Source organism: Mobula hypostoma, chromosome X1, assembly GCF_963921235.1.
Source record: "Mobula hypostoma chromosome X1, sMobHyp1.1, whole genome shotgun sequence".
Classification (NCBI taxonomy): Eukaryota; Metazoa; Chordata; class Chondrichthyes; order Myliobatiformes; family Myliobatidae; genus Mobula; species Mobula hypostoma.
Window position 1 is genome coordinate 69,481,453 of NC_086128.1, and position 19,235 is coordinate 69,500,687.

Genomic DNA, 19,235 nt, shown 5'->3' on the forward strand with positions numbered 1-19,235 from the left:
GCAACCGGCTGATCACTCACCCCCGCCCCGCTTCCCTACCACCACACCCCGCTACTCTACTCCAACATTTTCCTTTTGGAAATTCCATCCAAGGTTATTGCCAGCCCCAATGCAGCCCCTGCCCCGGGATGCCCCCCGACCTGGGTCGCCCTCTCACCTGCTCTGCCGCCGGCTCCACGTGGTTTGCCGCGCCCGTCGCTACTGTTGCAAAATCTCCGTTTCACATGGAAACACTCAACACGCCGGCGGGCCCGGCGGGAGAATCCATCCACGCACGCCCCGTGACGTCAGCGCGTCGCTGGGATCACCCTTTGCGTCAAGACGCCGAGTCAGGGATGCGGCGGCGCGTGAGGCTGCCGGGGTGGAGGGGGTGGGAGGAGGAGGGGAGAGCAGCCGCCGCGTGACGTCAGCCCGTCACCTGACACCACGGAGACCGGGGGAGGGGCGGGGCCGACCGAATTAAAAGAAAGGGCGGGAGAATGGACGGCCTTCGAATTAGAAGCCCAACCTCCCCTCATATATAAATATAACAACAGAAGTAAAACATTCTCGCCCCTATCCGAATTAAATTCCGGCACCGGGGCTGACCTCAGAGGCCACCTCGCGCAGAGTGGGCGCCAAACCCCTCAAAGCTCATAACCCACAGGCTCACCACGCCCAGCACACGCCATGGATCCTGAGGCAATTCCGGCGAAAGCGCATGCGCGCCGGCCCTCCGTTCCGGCAACACGCGTGCGCTGTGGATACTTGGACACCATTCCGAACCGGACGCATGCGCCATTGATCTCTGTACTCTTTAACTCCCGCCACAATCCCGGAAAAGCGCATGCGCTTTGGATTCCGTCTCCCTCTCCCGCCAAAATCCCAGATAGGAGCATGCGCCTTAGCTTCCCGTTCCGCAAACTCGGCTACGCGCATGCTCCATTGCTCCCGCTCCCGTCTCAATCCCGGAACGGCGCATGCGCCTTGACTTTACGCCATTCTCGAACCTCACCCACGGAGACTCCCGCGACGCGCAGGCGCGGCGCCGCGCGCCGGCCGGTCGGTTGGTGGGAGGGTCGGGGTGCGCGCGCGGGGGCGGCCTGCTCGCTTCGGGGCTCGGCCGACCGATGGGGAGGAGCGCGGCGGGCGGGCAGCCGCTCCGGCTGGCCGGGCTGGCCGTCCTTCTCTGCGTCGTGCCCGGTGAGGCGCCGCTCGACACCTCGGCCGTCCGCCAACGCGGTGTTTCCCGTCACCTTCGCCCCACCCCGGTTCCAAAACCCCCGTCACCCCTCCTATCACAACTCTCCCCAAACCACCCCACCATCCCCCCTCTCCCCAAAACCCCCAACATCCCCCCTCACCCCTCCCATCCCAACTCTCCCCAAACCCCCCCACCATCCCCCCTCTCCCCAAAACCCCCAACATCCCCCCTCACCCCTCCCATCCCAACTCTCCCCAAACCCCTTCACCATCCCCCCTCACCCCTCCCATCCCAACTCTCCCCAAACCCCCCCACCATCCCCCCTCTCCCCAAAACCCCCAACATCCCCCCTCACCCCTCCCATCCCAACTCTCCCCAAACCCCTTCACCATACCCCCTCACCCCTCCCATCCCAACTATCCCCAAAACCCCCCACCATCCCCCCTCTCCCCAAAACCCCCAACATCCCCCCTCACCCCTCCCATCCCAACTCTCCCCAAACCCCTTCACCATCCCCCCTCACCCCTCCCATCCCAACTCTCCCCAAACCCCCCCACCATCCCCCCTCTCCCCAAAACCCCCAACATCCCCCCTCACCCCTCCCATCCCAACTCTCCCCAAACCCCTTCACCATACCCCCTCACCCCTCCCATCCCAACTCTCCCCAAACCCCCCCACCATCCCCCCTCTCCCCAAAACCCCCAACATCCCCCCTCACCCCTCCCATCCCAACTCTCCCCAAACCCCTTCACCATCCCCCCTCACCCCTCCCATCCCAACTCTCCCCAAACCCCCCCACCATCCCCCCTCTCCCCAAAACCCCCAACATCCCCCCTCACCCCTCCCATCCCAACTCTCCCCAAACCCCTTCACCATACCCCCTCACCCCTCCCATCCCAACTATCCCCAAAACCCCCCACCATCCCCCCTCTCCCCAAAACCCCCAACATCCCCCCTCACCCCTCCCATCCCAACTCTCCCCAAACCCCTTCACCATCCCCCCTCACCCCTCCCATCCCAACTCTCCCCAAACCCCCCCACCATCCCCCCTCTCCCCAAAACCCCCAACATCCCCCCTCACCCCTCCCATCCCAACTCTCCCCAAACCCCTTCACCATACCCCCTCACCCCTCCCATCCCAACTCTCCCCAAACCCCCCCACCATCCCCCCTCTCCCCAAAACCCCCAACATCCCCCCTCACCCCTCCCATCCCAACTCTCCCCAAACCCCTTCACCATCCCCCCTCACCCCTCCCATCTCTCCCCAAACCCCTTCACCTTCCCCCTCACCCCTCCCATCTCTCCCCAAACCCCTTCACCTTCCCCCTCACCCCTCCCATCCCATCTCTCCCCAAACCACTTCACCATCCCCCCTCACCCCTCCCATCCCAACTCTCCCCAAACCCCCTCACCATCCCCCCTCTCCCCAAAACCCCCAACATCCCCCCTCACCCCTCCCATCCCAACTCTCCCCAAACCCCTTCACCTTCACCCCTCACCCCTCCCATCTCTCCCCAAACCCCTTCACCTTCCCCCTCACCCCTCCCATCCCATCTCTCCCCAAACCTCATCACCTTCCCCCCCACCCCTCCCATCCCATCTCTCCCCAAACACCCCTTCACCTTCCCCCCCACCCCTCCCATCCCATCTCATCTCACCCCTCCCATCCCATCTCTCCCCAAACCCCTTCACCTTCCCCCCACCCCTCCCATCCCATCTCTCCCCTCCCCTCCCATCCCATCTCTCCCCTCCCATCCCATCTCTCCCCAAACCCCTTCACCTTCCCCCCTCACCCCTCCCATCCCATCTCTCCCCAAACCCCATCACCTTCCCCCTCATCCCTCCCATCCCATCTCTCCCCAAACCCCCTCACCCCTCCCATCTCTCCCCAAACCCCTTCACCTTCCCCCCACCCCGGTTCCAAACCCCCCTCACCCCTCCTATCCCATCTCTCCCCAAACCCCCCACCACTCCTATCCCATCCCTCCCCAAACCCCCCCACCATCCCGCCTCACCCATCCCATCTCTCCCCAAACCCCTTCACCTTCCCCCCTCACCCCTCCCATCCCATCTCTCCCCAAACCCCTTCACCTTCCCCCCCGGTTCCAAACCCCCCCTCACCCCTCCCATCCCATCTCTCCCCAAACCCCTTCACCTTCCCCCCCCGGTTCCAAACCCCACCTCACCCCTCCCATCCCATCACTCCCCAAACCCCTTCACCTTCCCCCCGGTTCCAAACCCCCCCCTCATCCCTCCCATCCCATCTCTCCCCAAACCCCTTCACCTTCCCCCTGGTTCCAAACCCACCCTCATCCCTCCCATCCCATCTCTCCCATCCCATCTCTCCCCAAACCCTCTCACCCCTCCCATCTCTCCCCAAACCCCTTCACCTTCCCCCCTCTCCCCAAACCCCTTCATCTTCCCCCCCTCCCCAAACCCCTTCACCATCCCCCCTCACCCCTACCATCCCATCTCTCCCCAAACCACTTCACCTTCACCCACACCCCTCCCATCCCATCTCTCCCCAAACCCCTTCAACTTGCCCCCTTACCCCTCCCATCCCATCTCTCCCCAAACCCCTTCACCTTCCCCCCTCTCCCCAAACCCCTTCACCTTCCCCCCCTCCCCAAACCCCTTCACCATCCCCCCTCACCCCTACCATCCCATCTCTCCCCAAACCACTTCACCTTCACCCACACCCCTCCCATCCCATCTCTCCCCAAACCCCTTCAACTTGCCCCCTTACCCCTCCCATCCCATCTCTCCACAAACCCCTTCACCATCCCTCCTCACCCCTCGCATCCCATCTCTCCCCAAACCCCATCACCTTTACCCCTCACCCCTCTCATCCCAGCTCTCCCCAAACTCCTTCACCTTCCCCCCACACCCTCGCATCCCATCTCTCCCCATACCCCTTCACCTTCCCCCCACACCCCTCCCATCCCATCTCTCCCCAAACCCCTTCACCTTCCCCCTCACCCCTCTCATCCCAGCTCTCCCCAAACCCCTTCACCTTCCCCCCACACCCTCCCATCCCATCTCTCCCCAAACCCCTTCACCTTCCCCCCACACCCCTCCCATCCCATCTCTCCCCAAACCCCTTCACCTTCCCCCCACACCTCTCCCATCCCATCTCTACCCAAACCCCTTCACCTTCCCCCCACACCCCTCCCATCCCATCTCTCCCCAAACCCCTTCACCTTCCCCCCGGTTCCAAACCACCCCTCATCCCTCCCATCCCATCTCTCCCCAAACCCCCTCACCCCTCCCATCTTTCCCCAAACCCCTTCACCTTCCCCCCACCCCGGTTCCAAACCCCCCTCACCCCTCCTATCCCATCTCTCCCCAAACCCCCCCACCACTCCTATCCCATCCCTCCCCAAACCCCTTCACCTTCCCCCCACCCCGGTTCCAAACCCCCCTCACCCCTCCTATCCCATCTCTCCCCAAACCCCTCCACCACTCCTATCCCATTCCTCCCCAAACCCCTTCACCTTCCCCCCTCACTCCTCCCATCCCATCTCTCCCCAAACCCCTTCACCTTCCCCCCGGTTCCAAACCCGTCTCATCCCTCCCATCCCATCTCTCCCCAAACCCCTTCACCTTCCCCTCTCACCCCTCCCATCCCATCTCTCCCCAAACCCCTTCACCTTCCCGCCTCACCCCTCCCATCCCAACTCTCCCCAAACCCCTTCCCCCCTCACCCCTCCCATCCCAACTCTCCCCAAACCCCTTCCCCCCTCACCCCTCCCATCTCTCCCCAAACCCCTTCACCTTCCCCCCACCCCGGTTCCAAACTCCCCTCGCCCCTCCTATCCCATCTCTCCCCAAACCCCCCCCACCACTCCTATCCCATCCCTCCCCAAACCCCTTCACCTTCCCCCCTCACCCCTCCCATCCCATCTCTCCCCTCCCATCCCATCTCTCCCCAAACCCCTTCACCTTCCCCCCGGTTCCAAACCCCCCCTCCTCCCTCCCATCCCATCTCTCCCCAAACCCCCTCACCCCTCCCATCTCTCCCCAAACCCCTTCACCTTCCCCCCACCCCGGTTCCAAACTCCCCTCACCCCTCCTATCCCATCTCTCCCCAAACCCCCTCACCCCTACCATCTCTCCCCAAACCCCTTCACCTTCCCCCCACCTCAGCCCTCCCATCCCATCTCTCCCCAAACCCCCCCACCTTCCCCCCTCACCTCTCCCAACCCATCTCTCCCCAAACCCCCTTACCCCTCCCATCCCAACTCTCCCCCACATCCCTTCACCATCCCCCCTCACCCCTGCCATCCCATCTCTCCCCAAACCCCTTCACCTTCCCCCCGGTTCCAAACCCCCCCTCATCCCTCCCATCCCATCTCTCCCCAAACCCCCTCACCCCTCCCATCTCTCCCCAAACCCCTTCACCTTCCCCCCACCCCGGTTCCAAACCCCCCTCACCCCTCCTATCCCATCTCTCCCCAAACACCCCACCACTCCTATCCCATCCCTCCCCAAACCCCCCCACCATCCCGCCTCACCCATCCCATCTCTCCCCAAACCCCTTCACCATCCCCCCTCAGCCCTCCCATCCCATCTCTCCCCAAACCACTTCACCTTCCCCCCTCACCCCTCCCATCCCATCTCTCCCCAAACCCCTTCACCTTCCCCCCTCACCCCTCCCATCCCATCTCTCCCCAAACCACTTCACCTTCCCCCCCCGGTTCCAAACCCCCCCTCACCCCTCCCATCCCATCACTCCCCAAACCCCTTCACCTTCCCCCCGGTTCCAAACCCCCTCTCATCCCTCCCATCCCATCTCTCCCCAAACCCCCTCACCCCTCCCATCTCTCCCCAAACCCCTTCACTTTCCCCCCTCTCCCCAAACCCCTTCACCTTCCCCCCTCTCCCCAAACCCCTTCACCATCCCCCCTCACCCCTCGCATCCCATCTCTCCCCAAACCCCTTCACCTTCCCCCCACCCCGGTTCCAAACCCCCCTCACCCCTCCTATCCCAACTCTCCCCAAACCCCCTCACCCCTCCCATCTCTCCCCAAACCACTTCACCTTCCCCCTCACCCCTCTCATCCCATCTCACCCCAAACCCCTTCACCTTCCCCCCTCACCCCTCTCATCCCATCTCTCCCCAAACCCCTTCACCTTACCCCACACCCCTCCCATCCCATCTCTCCCCAAACCCCTTCACCTTCCCCCCACACCCGTCCCATCCCATCTCTCCCCAAACCCCTTCACCTTCCCCCCTCACCCCTCCCATCCCATCTCTCCACAAAGCCCATCACCTTCCCCCCTCAACCCTCCCATCCCATCTCTCCCCAAACCTCTTCACCTTCCCCCACACCCCTCCCATCCCATCTCTCCCCAAACACCTTCACCTTCCCCCCCACCCCTCCCATCCCATCTCTCCCCAAACCCCTTCACCTTCCCCCCTCACTCCTCCCATCCCATCTCTCCCCAAACCCCATCACCTTTACCCCTCACCCCTCTCATCCCAGCTCTCCACAAAGCCCTTCACCTTCCCCCCACACCCTCCCATCCCATCTCTCCCCAAACCCCTTCACCTTCCCCCCACACCCTCGCATCCCATCTCTCCCCATACCCCTTCACCTTCGCCCCACACCCCTCCCATCCCATCTCTCCCCAAACCCCTTCACCTTCCCCCTCACCCCTCTCATCCCAGCTCTCCCCAAACCCCTTCACCTTCCCCCCACACCCTCCCATCCCATCTCTCCCCAAACCCCTTCACCTTCCCCCCACACCCTCGCATCCCATCTCTCCCCAAACCCCTTCACCTTCCCCCCACACCCATCCCATCCCATCTCTCCCCAAACCCCTTCACCTAAACCCCCCACACCCCTCCAACTTCCCCCCACACCCCTCCCATCCCATCTCTTCCCCCCACACCCCTCCCATCCCATCTCTCCCCAAACCCCTTCACCTAAACCCCCCACACCCCTCCAACTTCCCCCCACACCCCTCCCATCCCATCTCTTCCCCCCACACCCTTCCCATCCCATCTCTCCCCAAACCACTTCACCTACCCCCTCACCCCTCTCATCCCATTTCTCCCCAAACCCCTTCACCTTCCCCCCACACCCTCGCATCCCATCTCTCCCCATACCCCTTCACCTTCGCCCCACACCCCTCCCATCCCATCTCTCCCCAAACCCCTTCACCTTCCCCCTCACCCCTCTCATCCCAGCTCTCCCCAAACCCCTTCACCTTCCCCCCACACCCTCCCATCCCATCTCTCCCCAAACCCCTTCACCTTCCCCCCACACCCTCGCATCCCATCTCTCCCCAAACCCCTTCACCTTCCCCCCACACCCATCCCATCCCATCTCTCCCCAAACCTCTTCACCTAAACCCCCCACACCCCTCCAACTTCCCCCCACACCCCTCCCATCCCATCTCTTCCCCCCACACCCCTCCCATCCCATCTCTCCCCAAACCCCTTCACCTAAACCCCCCACACACCTCCAACTTCCCCCCACACCCCTCCCATCCCATCTCTTCCCCCCACGCCCTTCCCATCCCATCTCTCCCCAAACCACTTCACCTTCCCCCTCACCCCTCTCATCCCATCTCTCCCCAAACCCCTTCACCTTCCCCCCTCACCCCTCTCATCCCAGCTCTCCCCAAACCCCTTCACCTTCCCCCCACACCCTCCCATCCCATCTCTCCCCAAACCCCTTCACCTTCCCCCCACACCCTCGCATCCCATCTCTCCCCATACCCCTTCACCTTCCCCCCACACCCCTCCCATCCCATCTCTCCCCAAACCCCTTCACCTTCCCCCTCACCCCTCTCATCCCAGCTCTCCCCAAACCCCTTCACCTTCCCCCCACACCCTCCCATCCCATCTCTCCCCAAACCCCTTCACCTTCCCCCCACACCCTCGCATCCCATCTCTCCCCAAACCCCTTCACCTTCCCCCCACACCCCTCCCATCCCATCTCTCCCCAAACCCCTTCACCTTCCCCCCAGACCCCTCCCATCCCATCTCTCCCCAAACCCCTTCACCTTCCCCCCGGTTCCAAACCACCCCTCATCCCTCCCATCCCATCTCTCCCCAAACCCCCTCACCCCTCCCATCTCTCCCCAAACCCCTTCACCTTCCCCCCACCCCGGTTCCAAACCCCCCTCACCCCTCCTATCCCATCTCTCCCCAAACCCTCCCACCACTCCTATCCCATTCCTCCCCAAACCCCTTCACCTTCCCCCCTCACTCCTCCCATCCCATCTCTCCCAAACCCCTTCACCTTCCCCTCTCACCCCTCCCATCCCATCTCTCCCCAAACCCCTTCACCTTCCCCCTCACCCCTCCCATCCCAACTCTCCCCAAACCGCTTCCCCCCTCACCCCTCCCATCCCAACTCTCCCCAAACCCCTTCCCCCCTCACCCCTCCCATGTCTCCCCAAACCCCTTCACCTTCCCCCCCTCAACCCTCCCATCCCATCTCTCCCCATACCCCTTCTCCTTCCCCCCATCACTCCCATCCCATCTCTCCCCAAACCCCTTCACGTTCCCCCCCACCCCTCCCATCCCATCTCTCCCCAAACCCCTTCACCTTCCCCCCTCACCCCTCCCATCTCTCCCCAAACCCCTTCACCTTCCCCCCTCACCCCTCCCATCCCATCTCTCCCCAAACCCCATCACCTTCCCCCCTCAACCCTCCCATCCCATCTCTCCCCAAGCCTCTTCACCTTCCCCCACACCCCTCCCATCCCATCTCTCCCCAAACCCCTTCACCTTCCCCCCTCACTCCTCCTATCTCTTCTCTTCCCAAACCCCTTCACCTTCCCCCCAGTTCCAAACCCACCACCCCTCCCATCCCATCTCTCCCCAAACCTCTTCACCTTCCCCCCACACCCCTCCCATCCCATCTCTCTCCAAACCCCTTCACCTTTCCTCCTCACCCCTCCCATCCTATCTCTCCCCAAACCCCTTCACATTCCCCCTCACCCCTCTCATCCCAGCTCTCCCCAAACCCCTTCACCGTCCCCCCACACCCTCCCATCCCATCTCTCCCCAAACCCCTTCACCTTCCCCCCACACCCCTCCCATCCCATCTCTCCCCAAACCCCTTCACCTTCCCCCCACACCCCTCCAACTTCCCCCCACACCCCTCCCATCCCATCTCTTCCCCCCACACCCCTCCCATCCCATCTCTCCCCAAACCCCTTCACCTTGCCCCCTCACCCCTCCCATCCCATCTCTCCCCAAACCCCATCACCTTCCCCCCCTGAACCCTCCCATCCCATCTCTCCCCATACCCCTTCTCCTTCCCCCATCACTCCCATCCCATCTATCCCCAAACCCCTTCACCTTCCCCCCTCACCCCTCCCATCCGTTCTCTCCCCAAACCCCTTCACCTTCCCCCCACACCCCTCCCATCCCATCTCTCTCCAAACCCCTTCACCTTCCCCCCTCACCCCTCCCATCCGTTCTCTCCCCAAACCCCTTCACCTTCCCCCCACACCCCTCCCATCCCATCTCTCTCCAAACCCCTTCACCTTCCCCCCTCACCCCTCCCATCCTATCTCTCCCCAAACCCCTTCACCTTCCCCCCTCACCCCTCCCATCCTATCTCTCCCCAAACCCCTTCACATTCCCCCTCACCCCTCTCATCCCAGCTCTCCCCAAACCCCTTCACCGTCCCCCCACACCCTCCCATCCCATCTCTCCCCAAACCCCTTCACCTTCCCCCCACACCCCTCCCATCCCATCTCTCCCCAAACCCCTTCACCTTCCCCCCACACCCCTCCAACTTCCCCCCACACCCCTCCCATCCCATCTCTTCCCCCCACACCCCTCCCATCCCATCTCTTCCCCCCACACCCCTCCCATCCCATCTCTCCCCAAACCCCTTCACCTTCCCCCCTCACCCCTCCCATCCCATCTCTCCCCAAACCCCATCACCTTCCCCCCCTCAACCCTCCCATCCCATCTCTCCCCATACCCCTTCTCCTTCCCCCCATCACTCCCATCCCATCTCTCCCCAAACCCCTTCACGTTCCCCCCCACCCCTCCCATCCCATCTCTCCCCAAACCCCTTCACCTTCCCCCCTCACCCCTCCCATCTCTCCCCAAACCCCTTCACCTTCCCCCCTCACCCCTCCCATCCCATCTCTCCCCAAGTCCCATCACCTTCCCCCCTCAACCCTCCCATCCCATCTCTCCCCAAACCTCTTCACCTTCCCCCACACCCCTCCCATCCCATCTCTCCCCAAAACCCTTCACCTTCCCCCCCTCACTCCTCCTATCTCTTCTCTTCCCAAACCCCTTCACCTTCCCCCCAGTTCCAAACCCACCACCCCTCCCATCCCATCTCTCCCCAAACCCCTTCATCTTCCCCACTCACCCCTCCCATCCGTTCTCTTCCCAAACCTCTTCACCTTTCCCCCTCACCCCTCCCATCCCATCTTTCCCCAAACCCCTTCACCTTCCCCCCTCACTCCTCCCATCCCATCTCTCCCCAAACCCCTTCACCTTCCCCCTCACCCCTCCCATCCCATCTCTCCTCAAACCCCTTCACCTTCCCCCCACACCCTCGCATCACATCTCTCCCCAAACCCCTTCACCTTCCCCCCACACCCCTCACATCCCATCTCTCCCCAAACCCCTTCACCTTCCCCCCACACCCCTCCAACTTCCCCCCACACCCCTCCCATCCCATCTCTTCCCAAACCCCTTCACCTTCCCCCCACACCCTTCCCATCCCATCTCTCCCCAAACCACTTCACCTTCCCCCCACCCCTCTCATCCCATCTCTCCCCAAACCCCTTCACCTTCCCCCCACACCCCTCCCATTCCATCTCTCCCCAAACCACTTCACCTTCCCCCCTCACCCCTCCCATCCGTTCTCTTCCCAAACCTCTTCACCTTCCCCCCTCAGCCCTCCCATCCCATCTTTCCCCAAACCCCTTCACCTTCCCCCCTCACCCCAAAACCCTCAACATCCCCCCTCACCCCTCCCATCCCAACTCTCCCCAAACCCCTTCACCTTCCCTCCTCACCCCTCCCATCCCATCTCTCCCCAAACCTCTTCACCTTCCCCCCACACCCCTCCCATCCCATCTCTCTCCAAACCCCTTCACCTTTCCTCCTCACCTCTCCCATCCTATCTCTCCCCAAACCCCTTCACATTCCCCCTCACCCCTCTCATCCCAGCTCTCCCCAAACCCCTTCACCGTCCCCCCACACCCTCCCATCCCATCTCTCCCCAAACCCCTTCACCTTCCCCCCAAGCCCCTCCCATCCCATCTCTCCCCAAACCCCTTCACCTTCCCCCCACACCCCTCCAACTTCCCCCCACACCCCTCCCATCCCATCTCTTCCCCCCACACCCCTCCCATCCCATCTCTCCCCAAACCCCTTCACCTTGCCCCCTCACCCCTCCCATCTCTCCCCAAACCACATCACCTTCCCCCCCTGAACCCTCCCATCCCATCTCTCCCCATACCCCTTCTCCTTCCCCCATCACTCCCATCCCATCTATCCCCAAACCCCTTCACCTTCCCCCCTCACCCCTCCCATCCCATCTCTCCCCAAACCCCTTCACCTTCCCCCCTCACCCCTCCCATCTCTCCCCAAACCCCTTCACCTTCCCCCCTCACCCCTCCCATCCCATCTCTCCCCAAACCCCTTCACCTAAACCCCTCACACCCCTCCAACTTCCCCCCACACCCCTCCCATCCCATCTCTTCCCCCCACGCCCTTCCCATCCCATCTCTCCCCAAACCACTTCACCTTCCCCCCTCACCCCTCTCATCCCATCTCTCCCCAAACCCCTTCACCGTCCCCCCACACCCTCCCATCCCATCTCTCCCCAAACTCCTTCACCTTCCCCCCACACCCCTCCCATCCCATCTCTCCCCAAACCCCTTCACCTTCCCCCCACACCCCTCCAACTTCCCCCCACACCCCTCCCAGCCCATCTCTTCCCCCCACACCCCTCCCATCCCATCTCTCCCCAAACCCCTTCACCTTGCCCCCTCACCCCTCCCATCCCATCTCTCCCCAAACCCCATCACCTTCCCCCCCTCAACCCTCCCATCCCATCTCTCCCCATACCCCTTCTCCTTCCCCCATCACTCCCATCCCATCTATCCCCAAACCCCTTCACCTTCCCCCCTCACCCCTCCCATCCCATCTCTCCCCAAACCCCTTCACCTTCCCCCCTCACCCCTCCCATCTCTCCCCAAACCCCTTCACCTTCCCCCCTCACCCCTCCCATCCCATCTCTCCCCAAACCCCTTCACCTAAACCCACCACACCCCTCCAACTTCCCCCCACACCCCTCCCATCCCATCTCTTCCCCCCACGCCCTTCCCATCCCATCTCTCCCCAAACCCCTTCCCCCCTCACCCCTCCCATCTCTCCCCAAACCCCTTCACCTTCCCCCCACCCCGGTTCCAAACCCCCCTCGCCCCTCCTATCCCATCTCTCCCCAAACCCCCCCACCACTCCTATCCCATCAATCCCCAAACCCCTTCACCTTCCCCCCTCACCCCTCCCATCCCAACTCTCCCCAAACCCCTTCACCTAAACCCCCCACACCCCTCCAAATTCCCCCCACACCCCTCCCATCCCATCTCTTCCCCCCACACCCCTCCCATCCCATCTCTCCCCAAACCCCTTCACCTTGCCCCCTCACCCCTCCCATCCCATCTCTCCCCAAACCCCATCACCTTCCCCCCCTCAACCCTCCCATCCCATCTCTCCCCATACCCCTTCTCCTTCCCCCATCACTCCCATCCCATCTATCCCCAAACCCCTTCACCTTCCCCCCTCACCCCTCCCATCCCATCTCTCCCCAAACCCCTTCACCTTCCCCCCTCACCCCTCCCATCTCTCCCCAAACCCCTTCACCTTCCCCCCTCACCCCTCCCATCCCATCTCTCCCCAAACCCCTTCACCTAAACCCCCCACACCCCTCCAACTTCCCCCCACACCCCTCCCATCCCATCTCTTCCCCCCACGCCCTTCCCATCCCATCTCTCCCCAAACCCCTTCCCCCCTCACCCCTCCCATCTCTCCCCAAACCCCTTCCCCCCTCACCCCTCCCATCTCTCCCCAAACCCCTTCACCTTCCCCCCACCCCGGTTCCAAACCCCCCTCGCCCCTCCTATCCCATCTCTCCCCAAACCCCCCCACCACTCCTATCCCATCAATCCCCAAACCCCTTCACCTTCCCCCCTCACCCCTCCCATCCCAACTCTCCCCAAACCCCTTCCCCCCTCACCCCTCCCATCCCAACTCTCCCCAAACCCATTCCCCCCTCACCCCTCCCATCTCTACCCAAACCCCTTCACCTTCCCCCCACCCCGGTTCCAAACCCCCCTCACCCCTCCTATCCCATCTCTCCCCAAACCCCCTCACCCCTACCATCTCTCCCCAAACCCCTTCACCTTCCCCCCACCTCAGCCCTCCCATCCCATCTCTCCCCAAACCCCCCCACCTTCCCCCCTCACCTCTCCCAACCCATCTCTCCCCAAACCCCCTTACCCCTCCCATCCCAACTCTCCCCCACATCCCTTCACCATTCCCCCTCACCCCTGCCATCCCATCTCTCCCCAAACCCCTTCACCTTCCCCCCGGTTCCAAACCCCCCCTCATCCCTCCCATCCCATCTCTCCCCAAACCCCCTCACCCATCCCATCTCTCCCCAAACCCCTTCACCTTCCCCCCACCCCGGTTCCAAACCCCCCTCACCCCTCCTATCCCAACTCTCCCCAAAGCCCCTCACCCCTCCCATCTCTCCCCAAACCACTTCACCTTCCCCCTCACCCCTCTCATCCCATCTCTCCCCAAACCCCTTCACCTTCCCCCCTCACCCCTCTCATCCCATCTCTCCCCAAACCCCTTCACCATACCCCACACCCCTCCCATCCCATCTCTCCCCAAACCCCTTCACCTTCCCCCCACACCCCTCCCATCCCATCTCTCCCCAAACCCCATCACCTTCCCCCCCTCAACCCTCCCATCCCATCTCTCCCCATACCCCTTCTCCTTCCCCCCATCTCTCCACAAACCCCTTCACCTTCCCCCCTCACCCCTCCCATCGCATCTCTCCCCAAACCCCTTCACCTTCCCCCCTCACCCCTCCCATCCCATCTCTCCCCAAAACCCTTCACCTTCCCCCCTCACCCCTCCCATCCCATCTCTCCCCAAACCCCATCACCTTCCCCCCTCAACCCTCCCATCCCATCTCTCCCCAAACCTCTTCACCTTCCCCCACACCCCTCCCATCCCATCTCTCCCCAAACCCCTTCACCTTCCCCCCCCACCCCTCCCATCCCATCACTCCCCAAACCCATTCACCTTCCCCCCCTCACTCCTCCCATCTCTTCTCTTCCCAAACCCCTTCACCTTCCCCCCTCACCCCTCCCATCCCATCTCTCTCCAAACCCCTTCACCTTCCCCCCTCACCCCTCCCATCCCATCTCTCCCCAAACCCCTTCACCTTCCCCCCACACCCCTCCCATCCCATCTCTCCCCAAACCCCTTCACCTACCCCCTCACCCCTCCCATCCCATCTCTCCCCAAACCCCTTCACCTTCCCCCTCACCCCTCCCATCCCATCTCTCCCCAAACCCCTTCACCTTCCCCCCACACCCTCGCATCCCATCTCTCCCCAAACCCCTTCACCTTCCCCCCACACCCCTCACATCCCATCTCTCCCCAAACCCCTTCACCTTCCCCCCACACCCCTCCAACTTCCCCCCACACCCCTCCCATCCCATCTCTTCCCCCCACACCCCTCCCATCCCATCTCTTCCCAAACCCCTTCACCTTCCCCCCTCACTCCTCCCATCCCATCTCTCCCCAAACCCCTTCACCTTCCCCCCACACCCTCCCATCCCATCTCTCCCCAAACCACTTCACCTTCCCCCCACACCCTCGAATCCCATCTCTCCCCAAACCCCTTCACCTTCCCCCCACACCCCTCCCATCCCATCTCTCCCCAAACCCCTTCACCTTCCCCCCACACCCCTCCCATGCCATCTCTCCCCAAACCACTTCACCTTCCCCCCTCACCCCTCCCATCCGTTCTCTTCCCAAACCTCTTCACCTTCCCCCCTCAGCCCTCCCATCCCATCTTTCCCCAAACCCCTTCACCTTCCCCCCCTCACCCCAAAACCCTCAACATCCCCCCTCACCCCTCCCATCCCAACGCTCCCCAAACCCCTTCACCTTCCCCACTCACCCCTCCCATCCCATCTCTCCCCAAACCTCTTCACCTTCCCCCCACACCCCTCCCATCCCATCTCTCTCCAAACCCCTTCACCTTCCCCCCTCACCCCTCCCATCCTATCTCTCCCCAAACCCCTTCACATTCCCCCTCACCCCTCTCATCCCAGCTCTCCCCAAACCCCTTCACCGTCCCCCCACACCCTCCCATCCCATCTCTCCCCAAACCCCTTCACCTTCCCCCCACACCCCTCCCATCCCATCTCTCCCCAAACCCCTTCACCTTCCCCCCACACCCCTCCAACTTCCCCCCACACCCCTCCCATCCCATCTCTTCCCCCCACACCCCTCCCATCCCATCTCTCCCCAAACCCCTTCACCTTGCCCCCTCACCCCTCCCATCCCATCTCTCCCCAAACCCCATCACCTTCCCCCCCTGAACCCTCCCATCCCATCTCTCCCCATACCCCTTCTCCTTCCCCCATCACTCCCATCCCATCTATCCCCAAACCCCTTCACCTTCCCCCCTCACCCCTCCCATCCGTTCTCTCCCCAAACCCCTTCACCTTCCCCCCACACCCCTCCCATCCCATCTCTCTCCAAACCCCTTCACCTTCCCCCCTCACCCCTCCCATCCTATCTCTCCCCAAACCCCTTCACATTCCCCCTCACCCCTCTCATCCCAGCTCTCCCCAAACCCCTTCACCGTCCCCCCACACCCTCCCATCCCATCTCTCCCCAAACCCCTTCACCTTCCCCCCTCACCCCTCCCATCCCATCTCTCCCCAAACCCCTTCACCTTCCCCCCACACCCCTCCAACTTCCCCCCACACCCCTCCCATCCCATCTCTTCCCCCCACACCCCTCCCATCCCATCTCTTCCCCCCACACCCCTCCCATCCCATCTCTCCCCAAACCCCTTCACCTTCCCCCCTCACCCCTCCCATCCCATCTCTCCCCAAACCCCATCACCTTCCCCCCTCAACCCTCCCATCCCATCTCTCCCCATACCCCTTCTCCTTCCCCCCATCACTCCCATCCCATCTCTCCCCAAACCCCTTCACGTTCCCCCCCACCCCTCCCATCCCATCTCTCCCCAAACCCCTTCACCTTCCCCCCTCACCCCTCCCATCTCTCCCCAAACCCCTTCACCTTCCCCCCTCACCCCTCCCATCCCATCTCTCCCCAAACCCCATCACCTTCCCCCCTCAACCCTCCCATCCCATCTCTCCCCAAACCTCTTCACCTTCCCCCACACCCCTCCCATCCCATCTCTCCCCAAAACCCTTCACCTTCCCCCCTCACTCCTCCTATCTCTTCTCTTCCCAAACCCCTTCACCTTCCCCCCAGTTCCAAACCCACCACCCCTCCCATCCCATCTCTCCCCAAACCCCTTCATCTTCCCCACTCACCCCTCCCATCCGTTCTCTTCCCAAACCTCTTCACCTTCCCCCCTCACCCCTCCCATCCCATCTTTCCCCAAACCCCTTCACCTTCCCCCCTCACTCCTCCCATCCCATCTCTCCCCAAACCCCTTCACCTTCCCCCTCACCCCTCCCATCCCATCTCTCCTCAAACCCCTTCACCTTCCCCCCACACCCTCGCATCACATCTCTCCCCAAACCCCTTCACCTTCCCCCCACACCCCTCACATCCCATCTCTCCCCAAACCCCTTCACCTTCCCCCCACACCCCTCCAACTTCCCCCCACACCCCTCCCATCCCATCTCTTCCCAAACCCCTTCACCTTCCCCCCACACCCTTCCCATCCCATCTCTCCCCAAACCACTTCACCTTCCCCCCACCCCTCTCATCCCATCTCTCCCCAAACCCCTTCACCTTCCCCCCACACCCCTCCCATTCCATCTCTCCCCAAACCACTTCACCTTCCCCCCTCACCCCTCCCATCCGTTCTCTTCCCAAACCTCTTCACCTTCCCCCCTCAGCCCTCCCATCCCATCTTTCCCCAAACCCCTTCACCTTCCCCCCTCACCCCAAAACCCTCAACATCCCCCCTCACCCCTCCCATCCCAACTCTCCCCAAACCCCTTCACCTTCCCTCCTCACCCCTCCCATCCCATCTCTCCCCAAACCTCTTCACCTTCCCCCCACACCCCTCCCATCCCATCTCTCTCCAAACCCCTTCACCTTTCCTCCTCACCTCTCCCATCCTATCTCTCCCCAAACCCCTTCACATTCCCCCTCACCCCTCTCATCCCAGCTCTCCCCAAACCCCTTCACCGTCCCCCCACACCCTCCCATCCCATCTCTCCCCAAACCCCTTCACCTTCCCCCCACACCCCTCCCATCCCATCTCTCCCCAAACCCCTTCACCTTCCCCCCACACCCCTCCAACTTCCCCCCACACCCCTCCCATCCCATCTCTTCCCCCCACACCCCTCCCATCCCATCTCTCCCCAAACCCCTTCACCTTGCCCCCTCACCCCTCCCATCTCTCCCCAAACCCCATCACCTTCCCCCCCTGAACCCTCCCATCCCATCTCTCCCCATACCCCTTCTCCTTCCCCCATCACTCCCATCCCATCTATCCCCAAACCCCTTCACCTTCCCCCCTCACCCCTCCCATCCCATCTCTCCCCAAACCCCTTCACCTTCCCCCCTCACCCCTCCCATCTCTCCCCAAACCCCTTCACCTTCCCCCCTCACCCCTCCCATCCCATCTCTCCCCAAACCCCTTCACCTAAACCCCCCACACCCCTCCAACTTCCCCCCACACCCCTCCCATCCCATCTCTTCCCCCCACGCCCTTCCCATCCCATCTCTCCCCAAACCACTTCACCTTCCCCCCTCACCCCTCTCATCCCATCTCTCCCCAAACCCCTTCACCGTCCCCCCACACCCTCCCATCCCATCTCTCCCCAAACTCCTTCACCTTCCCCCCACACCCCTCCCATCCCATCTCTCCCCAAACCCCTTCACCTTCCCCCCACACCCCTCCAACTTCCCCCCACACCCCTCCCATCCCATCTCTTCCCCCCACACCCCTCCCATCCCATCTCTCCCCAAACCCCTTCACCTTGCCCCCTCACCCCTCCCATCCCATCTCTCCCCAAACCCCTTCACCTTGCCCCCTCACCCCTCCCATCCCATCTCTCCCCAAACCCCATCACCTTCCCCCCCTCAACCCTCCCATCCCATCTCTCCCCATACCCCTTCTCCTTCCCCCATCACTCCCATCCCATCTATCCCCAAACCCCTTCACCTTCCCCCCTCACCCCTCCCATCCCATCTCTCCCCAAACCCCTTCACCTTCCCCCCTCACCCCTCCCATCTCTCCCCAAACCCCTTCACCTTCCCCCCTCACCCCTCCCATCCCATCTCTCCCCAAACCCCTTCACCTAAACCCACCACACCCCTCCTACTTCCCCCCACACCCCTCCCATCCCATCTCTTCCCCCCACGCCCTTCCCATCCCATCTCTCCCCAAACCCCTTCCCCCATCACCCCTCCCATCTCTCCCCAAACCCCTTCACCTTCCCCCCACCCCGGTTCCAAACCCCCCTCGCCCCTCCTATCCCATCTCTCCCCAAACCCCCCCACCACTCCTATCCCATCAATCCCCAAACCCCTTCACCTTCCCCCCTCACCCCTCCCATCCCAACTCTCCCCAAACCCCTTCACCTAAACCCCCCACACCCCTCCAACTTCCCCCCACACCCCTCCCATCCCATCTCTTCCCCCCACACCCCTCCCATCCCATCTCTCCCCAAACCCCTTCACCTTGCCCCCTCACCCCTCCCATCCCATCTCTCCCCAAACCCCATCACCTTCCCCCCCTCAACCCTCCCATCCCATCTCTCCCCATACCCCTTCTCCTTCCCCCATCACTCCCATCCCATCTAT

General features: G+C 62.9%; 2 protein-coding genes across 4 annotated transcripts in view; one reads left to right on the plus strand and one right to left on the minus strand.

The window, feature by feature from the left end:
• Positions 1 to 284, minus strand: part of LOC134340119 (zinc finger protein Aiolos-like) — a 289,201-nt gene extending 288,917 nt beyond the window's left edge. For all 3 annotated transcript variants that reach the window (XM_063036990.1, XM_063036991.1, XM_063036988.1), the window contains exon 1: positions 158 to 284. The gene's annotated coding sequence lies outside the window, so the exon portion shown is untranslated. The remainder of the gene's footprint in view (positions 1 to 157) is intronic.
• A 720-nt stretch (positions 285 to 1,004) lies between these two features.
• The window catches only part of LOC134340242 (zona pellucida-binding protein 2-like), a 103,122-nt gene continuing 84,891 nt past the window's right edge, over positions 1,005 to 19,235 (plus strand). Inside the window, exon 1 of the mRNA XM_063037243.1 lies at positions 1,005 to 1,182. Coding sequence (XP_062893313.1) covers positions 1,110 to 1,182 — 73 coding nt within the window. The 5' untranslated portion in view covers positions 1,005 to 1,109. The remainder of the gene's footprint in view (positions 1,183 to 19,235) is intronic.